The 11,448-nt window shown below is 47.2% G+C and overlaps 1 protein-coding gene across 1 annotated transcript in view; it reads right to left on the bottom strand.

Annotated features, from left to right (window-relative positions):
- Positions 1-11,448, bottom strand: part of cep152 (centrosomal protein 152) — a gene marked incomplete at both ends in the record, with an annotated part of 25,503 nt that extends 14,055 nt beyond the window's left edge. The window contains 14 exons of the mRNA XM_080847561.1: positions 613-743; positions 1,053-1,157; positions 1,791-1,980; positions 3,116-3,279; positions 4,029-4,120; positions 6,977-7,124; positions 7,268-7,468; positions 8,087-8,226; positions 8,427-8,567; positions 9,019-9,346; positions 9,458-9,697; positions 10,032-10,098; positions 10,525-10,634; positions 11,269-11,448. Of these exons, the coding sequence (XP_080703687.1) occupies positions 613-743; positions 1,053-1,157; positions 1,791-1,980; positions 3,116-3,279; positions 4,029-4,120; positions 6,977-7,124; positions 7,268-7,468; positions 8,087-8,226; positions 8,427-8,567; positions 9,019-9,346; positions 9,458-9,697; positions 10,032-10,098; positions 10,525-10,634; positions 11,269-11,448 (2,237 nt within the window). The remainder of the gene's footprint in view (positions 1-612; positions 744-1,052; positions 1,158-1,790; positions 1,981-3,115; positions 3,280-4,028; positions 4,121-6,976; positions 7,125-7,267; positions 7,469-8,086; positions 8,227-8,426; positions 8,568-9,018; positions 9,347-9,457; positions 9,698-10,031; positions 10,099-10,524; positions 10,635-11,268) is intronic.

Here is an 11,448-nt window from a genome sequence, read left to right as displayed (position 1 = left end):
CTTGTCTTTCGGGACTTAAACCGTTACTCCCCCTACTGTTGTGGAAGAGAATTGTTTTCAGCACCCACAGCCGTTGGAGTACTATAAAGGGACACAAATGCTAACTAGTACGTACTATCCGGCCGCCCGCCCACTGTCCAACCATCCGACACGACCGTTTTGTGTACTATATAAGGCCCTTTAGGCAAATGTCATGCTTTTGTGTGCACACAGCAGGGGGCTCTCAGCGGAGGAGACGGGAAACAGCAGAGTCCCTCTCTGATCTCAGGGAAAAGCAAACACACCACTGCCTTGTCTCACACACGCACACACACACACACTGCACTGCCTCACATGCACACCAATGCACTGCCTCTCTTTCGCGCTCACACACACACACACACACACACACACACACACACACCACTGCACCGCCCCACACTGCCCCACACACACACACACACCACTGCCTCAAACACCACACAGCATCTGGACAAATACAAGCAGAGTACAGAGACGGTTTATATTCGACTACACTACCTTGGATGAGGCTCTCCCAGCAAGAGATTACCCTCTCCCCCTAGTGGTCTAACCCCCCCTCCATCCCATAATGATCTAACCCCCCCTCCTCACCTCTTCTCGGCCTCCTGCTTCTCCTGGTCCAGCTCCTGGATCATCTCCCTCATCTTGCTGCACAGCTCAGAGTTGGCAGCCTTCACCTTCTCCTCAGCCAGCTTCATCTCCTTATTACGCCTCTCCAGAGCCTGCACACACACACACACGTCACACACACACACACACACACACACACACACACACACACACACAAACACACACACACAGCCTTTTAACAGCATACTTACACATTAACACTTTAGCAGACTTTAGTGATAAATAAATCAACAGATACAGATAGGTACTAGATACTACTCGGACATCTGTGCTTCAGTATTGCTCATAAAGTTAACACACTAGAATTTCCTTATGAAGCCTTTACTATACTCCAGATACTGCTGCTCTGAATCATGGGTAATGCGTGCAGGAAGTGAGGGTAGTGAGAGGTGACCTCTGACCTCTACTTTGTCCTGTAGGTGCTTCCGCTCTTCCTGCAGTAGAGCCAGCTCTGAGGGAGACGCTGCTGCCGCCGTCGCTGGTCTGTCCACGGCTTCCGGAGCCTTCTGGAGGGAGGGAATAAACACGAGACACACGAGATACAAAAGATGCTTTATTAGTATTACACACCTGTGACTAAAGCAGACACCATGATGCTTTACTACTCTACGACACACCTGTGACTAAAACTAGAGACACCATGATGCTTTATTACTCTACGACACACCTGTTACTAAAACTAGATACGAAGATGCTTTATTACCGTACGACACACCTGTGACTAAAACTAGAGACGAAGATGCTTTATTACCGTGCGACACACCTGTGACAAACCCAAATCAAAACCTCAGTTATCCATGAAATCTGCTCTAAATCACATAAATTCATCCAAAGCAACTTGCAGACAACATGCTGCGGTCAGGAATCGAACCAGGTCAACCTGGTTTCAGCATTACCATAACTCTTACACTTACCTTTACAGACCGACCCCCCCAAACCCAAACCCAGACACACACCCCACCCCCCCAAACCCAAACCCACACACACCAGCCCCCCCCCCCCCCCTCCCCTCGCCCCTAACACACCCACACACATTACTATTACTCTTACCCAAACACACACCCACTCCCCCTAAATTCAAACACACACACACCCCTACCCAAACACACCCGCCCCAAACACACCCACCCCCCCCTCACCGGTGAGAGCTTGGTGCTGGAGTGTGTGCCGTCCTGCTGCTGCAGCTGCTCCTGCGTGGTGTGCAGCTCCTGCTGCAGCTGGGCGATGCGCTGCCGCTTGTCCTTCAGGCTGGCCAGGCTCCGCTGCAGCTCCGCTCGGAGCTCCCGCACCACCTCGCCACCGTCCACACCCTCCCCCTGCACCGGGGTACTGACACACGGGGGCAACAGAACACAGCATAGGGCAGATTAGACCACTCTATTGTTTTGGCGCTATATCAATACAATTTAGTTGAATTGGAATTGAATGAGGGGTATTGACAGAGATCATTTACAGCACTGGTTCTTAACCCCAGGTGTTCGGTGAGCCACTCTCAGGGGTTCGGCAAGGGTCAAGACACACGCACAGGGACGGACTGGCCATCGGGCATACCGGGCGTTTGCCTTTACTATACTCCAGATACTGCTGCTCTGAATCATGGGTAATGCGTGCAGGAAGTGAGGGTAGTGAGAGGTGACCTCTGACCTCTACTTTGTCCTGTAGGTGCACACGCAGTATAGCCCGGTTCACACTAGCAATGTCGGGCCGTTTTTATACATACCTACGCTTTGAAGAAATCATATTTTATTTTTCAAATTAGGAAGGGATCGGCGAATGCACTGATGAAGCTTGCAGGGTTCAGTACCTCCAAAAAGGTTAAGAACCACTGATTTACAGAGAAACATCGTTAATGACCGTGCCTTGTATTAATAATTACCTTGTATGAAACATGTGCTTATGTGAGCAGGAACATGGCTTTTCTGTGTGTTTGTGTAACTGAGATTAAGATAAGATATGTGCAAGAGCATGTGTGGACCAGAGGTGATAAGGAGGGTCGAACTGTGCTTGTTCCGAACCTTATGTACATCTTTGCATGGCAGGAAGCATAGTAAGATATCCTCGAACGTCAGAGCCCCATTACGTGGTTATCCCTGCTGACAGATTGTATTGGTGCCAGAGAACGCTAAACTTCTATCTATATAAACCTTGTGTGATGTGTTTAATATTGCTTTTCTCTTGTCTAGTGCAGTCTGGAGGTAGGTCTGGGCTCCCTCTCTCTCTGAGAGCCCGTGACTCTCTCTGACCTGTCGGGACGTGGAAGAGCCCGACGAGCTTGTTGTTGTTTAATAAATATGCTTATATGCAACTCCGGACTCCTGAGGTCTCTTGTGTGAATTTTCACTTAACAGGTATGTCATCCAGTTGATTACACTATGGGAATTATACAATATGAGCAAGTAAATAACTATGAACAGACAACACACACACCAAGTGTCCTCAGTGCTGTATGGCGCATTGCTGGTACCTGTGCAGGTGTGCCTTTTTCCAGTTGACCTTCTTGATGCCCAGCTCTGCGTAGGAGTCAGACAGCTGGTTATCCCAGTCCCCCCCGCTATCCAATGAGATGGCTTTGTGTTTCACCGCAGCATCATAAAGCCTGATCTGATCCTTCAGGTCATTAAGCTCCTCCTGAGAGACACACACACACACACACAGGTTCAACACACATTCTCTGTTAATGAGAAATCGGCATCGACACACACACACACAGGTTCAACACACACTCTCTGTTAATGAGAAATCGGCATCGACACGCACACACATCCACACACACACACACACACACACACACACTCATCAACTCACTCGCTGTTAATGAGAAATCTACATCTATGGGTCCCTGAGTATAGCTCACACACACTCTCAGAGCCAACCTCCACGCCCCACCCCGCACACACACACACACACACACACACACACACACACACACAGTAGCACACCCACACACACATTAGCACACACACACAGTAGCACACCCACACACACACACACACACACACACATTAGCACACCCACAGTAGCACACCCACACCCACAGTAGCACACCCACACACTCATTAGCACACACACACACTAGTACACACACACACACACAGACACACACACACAGTAGCACACCCACACACACATTAGCACACACACACATACACACACATTAGCACACCCACAGTAGCACACCCACACACACACACACACACACATTAGCACACCCACAGTAGCACACCCACAGTAGCACACCCACACACACACACACTAGTACACACACACACACACACACACACACACACACACACAGTAGCACACCCACACACACACACACACACACACAGTAGCACACCCACACACACACATTAGCACACCCACCCACCCACACCCACCTGCAGCGCTTTGTTCATCTCCTCACTCATGGTCTTGGCAGACTGGGCCTGCTGCAGTCTCATCTGCATCTGAGTCATCTCCTGCACCCCACCTGAACACACACACACACACACACACACACACACACAACACACACACACACACACACACACACAACCAACACACACACACAACACACACACACAATCTTAAATAACAGACCTACACACACACACACACACACACACACACACATAAATGCACACAGATCGAAAAAAACACACATTCACACACATCCATATCGTTCACACAGGGGTTGTGAATATTTTCCATCATTGGGCTGACAAACTTTTCATGGTTTTTTATCAGATGGTGTTGTGAGGCTGGCTGCTGGGAGTTCTTTTCTGAAGCAGTTTCCCAAGATGCTCGTTTCATTCTCCTAATTAGACTTGTATGTACCACAGTTTTGGGGTCACAGTCTGATGTGTACCTCAGTTTTGGGGTCATGGTTCGGTAGGCTTTTTGTACAGCAGGGAAAACAAAACATAATGCAGACTTTGTTTTATTTATTTTTCCTTTGTTTTGAAAAATGTTAACATGCAACAGTGGCTCTTTGTTTATAATTCTGTACTGTAACAGTTAAGGCATAAAAACTGTCAGTAAGCAGAATTTAAATAAATAACAGATGTTAGTGGTGCTCCATCCTAAGACACTGACATGTTGATCATGCAGCTTGTGCTTTTTGACACAGAGCATGCAGGACTGACTAAAAAGCACACGTGAAGGCACTTTTACCATGTGCCTTAATTACAGTGCATGAAATGCCCTGTATTGTTATTCCTAGGCTTCTTCTTCTTATTCTTGTTACCTTTTTCTGCGATTAATTCAGCCCGAACCGCTTAACGTAGAAACTTCATTCAAACTTTGTCGCGTAGGTCTTGTAAAGGACACTTATGCTATGTATTTTTCACTTTTCTAAACTTTATAATTTTTAAGTTATTAAAGAAAAACAAATCTAAATTTTCCCATTGACTTACATTGGGCCATTATGACATCATAATAGGGTAATTAAACTGGCTTGCACCTGTGCTTCACTGACACCTGCAGCAAGCCTCCAAGGGTCCTCTTCTCTCTGTACCTCTCCATTCAACTGTATAACAAGGAATATTAATAGACACCTTCCATACTCTACTTTTTTTTCTCTCTATCACTCTCACTCTACTTTCTCTCACACTCCATCTCTCTGCTTCACTCTTTTTTTCTCCTTCTGTCAATATTTTCACTCTTTACTGTCTTTATCCAGAGCCACTCTTGTTCACTCTTCTTTCCTTACTTTGTTTCTTCCTCTCTTCTTTCCTTTCTTCTTTCCTTCTTTCTACTCTTCTTTACTTTCTTCTTTCCTTCTTCCACTCTTCTTTCCTTTCTTCTTCCCTTCTTCCACTCTTCTTACCTTTTTCTTTTCTTCTTTCCCTCTTCTTTCTTTTCTTCTTATCTTCTTCGGCTCTTCTTCCCTTCTTCCACTTTTCTTTCCTTCTTCCACTCTTCTTTCCTTCTTCCACTCTTCTTTCCTTCTTCCACTCTAATTTCCTTTCTTCACTCTTCTTTCCTTTCTTCTTCCCTTCTTCCACTCTTCTTTCTTTCTTCCACTTTTCTTTCCTTTCTTCACTCTTCTTTCCTTTCTTCTTTCCGTCTTCAACTCTTATTTCCTTCTTTTACTGTTCTTTCCTTTCTTCCTTCCTTCTTTCACTTTTCTTTTATTCGTTCTTTCTTAACTTTTGCATTTCATGCACTGGTATTTCCTTCAGGAAATGCATTTTCTAGTTATGTTTTTACTACCACTGATTATGGTCACATACCTGCAGCGATAAATACTCAACAGCACTAGTTATTACTTTGGCACGGTCCGAATCTGCAGCAGTAAATACGCTATTGCACTAGTTATTACTTTGGCACGGTCCGAATCTGCAGCGATAAATACTCTACAGCACTAGTTATTACATAGGCAATGTCGGCAAACAGTTTGACACAAATCATCCCCCCGTCTGAATTAGGTTAAACCGACTAGCATGCCACAGCTGACGGACAACTGGCACTGTCAAAACGTGTTGAGTAAAACATGCGCTCCAGTATTTCTAATCCGCGTGAGTAAGTAGTAACATGAATAGACTATTTTGACAGTAATTGTCAGGGTCACAGGGCGTACCAAACCAAGGAAGTCGCATACCGAACCAAACTTCCTGTACCGAACGGTTTGGGATAAAACATATACCAATACACCCATAGCGCGCACATGCTCACACACACACACACACACACACACACACACACACACACACACAAATTTAAATGAATAATCTATTTCTCCTTTAAAATTAATGTGTTTGCAAGAGGCAGAAGTAGGCCAGTTAGTGAGTGGCTCACAGCTTCCCCCTCATTCAACCGCATTAGTGTGTAACCAAAGAGCACTGACCCGTGAGAGCTCATAAATAAACAAACATGAATAAACATGCATAAATAACACACACACACACAAACACACACACAAACGCTTCTGCTCTCATTTACCCACAGTAATTCAACTTACAAATACAGACTCCTTTCTCTCTCACACACACACACACACACATACACACAACAATCCAACACAGACACAATATTACAAGCCTGAAGGCACAATGCACCTGTGCACACCCACACACAGAATCACACACTCATCTGTAGTGGGTCCAACACACACACACACACACACACACACACACACACAACACACACACACTCTCTCTCTCTCTCTCTCTTTCTATTTCTCACACACACCCAATAGCACACACACACACACAAACACAGGATCACACTCTCTCTCACACACACTCAATAACACACACACACACACACACTCTCTCTCTCTCTCGCTCACACACACACTCAATAACACACCCACACACACACACACACACACACTCCTCTTCACCTGCGTGCAGCAGCTTGGCGCACTGCTTCTGACTGTCCTCCAGGCGCTGTGTGAGGGCGTTGATGACGGAGGCCCTCTCCACGTGCTCCTCCTCCCTCTGCCTCTCCAGCTGCCTCACCTGCTCACGCAGTCGCTGGCCCAGCTCCGTCTGACAGCCACACACACACACACACACACACACACACACGAATATGAACAATTGTGTACGTGTGTATGCATAGGACCTGCAGGGCCTTTGTGTGTGTGTGTGTGTGTGTACATGTGTGTTATGTGTGTGTGTGTACTCCTTACCTGCTCCTGCAGGGCATGTGTGTGTGTGTCGAGCATCTGCTGCAGGCTGAGCACCCTGGCGTCGTGCTGCTCCCTGACGGTGTGGAGGTCTCGGTCGTGCTGCTCTCGTGTGCGTGTGAGTGTGTCCGAGCGACTCCTCTCTATCATCTGCTGCTGTAAGCTGGCCACCGCTGCCTCTGCTACCCGCTGCTTCTTCTGGCTCTGCGCACACACACACCAGTTTAACACACACACACACACACACACACACACACACACACACACACACACACACACTTACCCGTTTAAAACACACACATACACCATTAACTACCAGCGAGTGTGTGTATCTGTGTGAATTGCTCGTTTGGCGCACGTGTGTGTGTGTGTGTGTGTGTGTGTGTGTGCGTGTGTATTCTGCGTAATGGTCAATCTCATATTGATTGTAGAGACACATGGTGATCAGCCCAATCTAACTGCTCTATTTCTAAGATGCTGGTGTTGGAAACATCAGTATGACTCCAAATCGACTAGAAACAGTACACTATGCATGGCTGTGGTACTGTTCGTCTGAAAATAGTTTAAAAGTTCAATCAACATAACGTTAAAACGTTTCCTGTGGTGGTGTCACCACCCAATACTTTTTTGCTGCTGCAAACAATATATTATCATCATTCAATGCACAACTGTTAAACACCACTTCAGTGCTTTCAAGGTTGTGAGTTAACAGGATTTATATCCGTCAAAAATGGAAAAACTATAGTTTCTTTTTTCAATGAGAGTGTGTGTATCTCTGTGTGTGTATGTGTGTGTTTATGTGTGTGTGTGTGTGTGTGTCACCTCTTGGTCTCTCTCGGTGAGTGTGTGTATCTGGTGCTCCAGGGTTTTGAGGCTGGCCTGCAGCTGAGCCTCTCTACTCTGGTGTTCCTCCAGCACACGAGACGACTCCTTCAGAGTCACTGCCAAACCCTCCTTCTCATCTAAACACACACACACACACACACACGTTAACAAAAGGTGCACACATGCACAAAAACACAGACACAAACACATATGGACACACACGCGCACCAACACACACACACACACACACTTACAAGATAAGGGTGTTTATTTTTCTCCAGTTCCTCAGTGGAGGAGTGTGTGTGTGTGTGTGTGTGTGTGTGTGTTCTCCTCCCACCCTTGACGATGGCGAGCTGGTGCTCCAGGAAGCGGATCCTGCGCTTGCCCTCCTCCTGCTTGAGCTCCTGCTCCTCCAGCTGTCTGGCCTGGGCCTGGTGCAGCACCTGGAGCTGGGCTAGCTGCTGCCCCTCTTGGGTGTCTGCGCACACACACACACACACACACACACACACACACACACACACACACACACACACACACACACACACACACACACACACACACACACTCAGCAGTTACACTCAAAACCACATACAGCAAAGCAAATGCACTCAGCACCGTTAAACTAAAGAACAATCACACTCGTCATTGATACTCTCCAGATTCTAGCAATCAATTGCTACGCTCCAGAAAAATAGGCCCTTTTCAAAACTCTCTCTTCTTTGTCACCAGTGTGGGTTATTATGGGCTGTTACTAGCTAAATCTAGCTCTGAAAAAGCCCTAAGTTCCTGCCTGTGCTTCAACAGACACCATGAAACAGCCAGAGAAACAGCTTTTGGGAGATGTTTTGGGAGAGAAAAGAGAAAAGCCTGAAGAAGTTCTGGTTGATCTGTACCTCCACCCAACCCCCTGGGCTCAGGTCACTCACTCTGTCTGGAGTCCAGGAATTCCCGCTGGAGCTGATCAAAGTGTCCATTCTGATGGAGTCCGTTTTGATGGAGTCCGTTCTGATGGAGTCCGTTCTGGTGGAGTCCGTTCTGGTGGAGTCCGTTTTGATGGAGTCCATTCGGGATATGTCCGTTCTGATGGAGTCCATTGGGGAGATGTCCGTTCTGATGGAGTCCATTGGGGAGATGTCCGTTCTGGAGATGTCCGTTCTGATGACTCTCTGGGTTGAACATCTGGGCAGGTTGGTGGGGCTGGTAGGTGGCCTTATAATGATCGGCCGTTTCCACTGTTCCGCCACCGTCCACATTCTACACATGACAATCACACACACAATTAAAAAGGAGCAGTATAATCAGATGCCATGGTGAAACAGGTTTCATTAAAACTCTCCCTTCTTGCACAGCGGCAGGTCCCCTAACCTGGAAATGGTTCCTGTGCTGGTTGTAATTCGGCGCGTTGTTGGAGTTCTTGGAGGGGGAGTACGGGTCCTGCTCGTACCCCCTCTCTGTGGAGAAGTCATTGGTGCATGAGGACTCCTCCAGTCCCATGCTGGAGTAGGGGTACCCCTCGTGGCCCCCCTGGGGTACTGGGGCGTGACCGTTCTCATAGCTGTAGTCCTGATGGTAGGAGCCCTCGTCTTCATAGTTATCATGGAAGGGCTTCAGAGAAAAACAGAATCAATTTACAGCTTAAGGCAACTCATTATTAGCCTCTATCTGTTATTTCTGTTTTCATGGTTTTGTTTTAATGATCATATATTATTTTCCAGCCAGGCTGATAGCAAACAACCCATTTTCCATATAGCATTTCTTAGCACTGCTCAGATGAGTCCAACAGAGATCCAACAAGTCCAACATAAGAAAATACATCAAACCTGGCAGACACAGACACACACACAGCCATCTCTCACGAACACACACGCACACGCAAACGCACACACAATCCCTGGCAGGCAAATAACAAACTTCAAAAAGAAAGACTTCGAAAACTCACTTCCTCAGTGATAGGGGGTCTTTGCTGATTGGCCCATTGAGTTTGCCCATTACGAACATGCTGGGGTCTAAAACAGAGGGAAAAGTGACTGCAGCACTCACACAGACACATCAGCACGGTAACATCATCATCACGGACAAATCATCAGCACAGACAAATCATCAGCACAGACACATCATCATCACGGACACATCACCAGCACAAACACCTCAGCGCAGACACACAAAAGATACACAGGCACATCGGCACAGAATAACAGCTTGACAAGACAGCACGAGTTACACAGGAGGAATGGTTATCAGGTCAAAAGAATCCTGTGAGTGTAACTCTGAAAAACAGCCTACCAGATTTAATTGATTTATGTAACTCTGACACACTTCACTTCAACTCAAAGTGACTCATAAGATCATCTGAGTGGGGAGAGAGCCAGTCAGGCATGTTTTGCAGAGTCAAAATAAACAATGCTCTACGGCGGGAGCACTGTGTTGTGTACCTGTTGGTGTTGCCATGGTTACCGCAGGGCGAGTCGTCCAGCTCGGCCAAGGAGGAGTCTCGGCTGTCCTCCAGCATGTCATCTGGGAGGTCTGTCAGGAGCTTATGAAGCTGTGGAGCAAAGAGCAAAGAGCGAAGACACCACGCCGGTTAAAGAGCTAAGGGCTGTGCTCACAGACAGGTGACATTGGAACGAACAAGCACAGATACATAAAGACCATTACACTGCTTCCAAAGGGACCATGATTGGGTGCATTATGATGAAAAGAATGCAGGAATGCATTATAAATGAAAAGAGGGAACCTCAAAGAAACACCACAGAAACACACCTCACAGAAATACCATAGAAACACACCTCACAGACACACACTGCCACTAAGACCCCAGGAGCAAAGCTAGAGAGCTAACCTTTGTTGCATAGCAACAAGACAGAACTAGTGAGTCATAAAAGATGTCTCAAAAGTAGGCCATGCCAAAGGGTTATCACAATGTTTACCGAAGCGACGAACAGAACAGCTCCTTAACAAATCCCAATTCCCTGAAACCCAGACCAAAACACCTGCATGTTTCCCACTCAGAGAGCCTTAAGAGCCAGACATCTCACTCCAGACTCACAGAGCCAGACATCTCACTCCAGACTCACAGAGAGCAGCTTTCCCTGACAGCCAGATGCTGAAGTGAGACCAGGGCGAGACCAGAATGAGACCAGAATGAGACCTAACCAGTTTGGATTAGCAGAACTTACTTCCCATAGAGACTTCCGGATGAGTCGCACCTCTTGCACAGACTCCTCCACCACTGCCGACCTGCCTGGCACGCGCATTTGCCGACTGGCTTTGGCGACTGCCTGCCGCCGGTGTGGGGGGCAGAGCGGCACTGAGCTGTGAGCTGGCTGGCAAAGCAGCGAAGCCAGACTGGTGATCAT

This window comes from Sprattus sprattus, assembly GCF_963457725.1.
Source record: "Sprattus sprattus genome assembly, chromosome: 11".
Classification (NCBI taxonomy): domain Eukaryota; kingdom Metazoa; phylum Chordata; class Actinopteri; order Clupeiformes; family Clupeidae; genus Sprattus; species Sprattus sprattus.
Note: the sequence above shows the minus strand (reverse complement) of the source record. Positions and strands in the feature narration are given on the sequence as shown.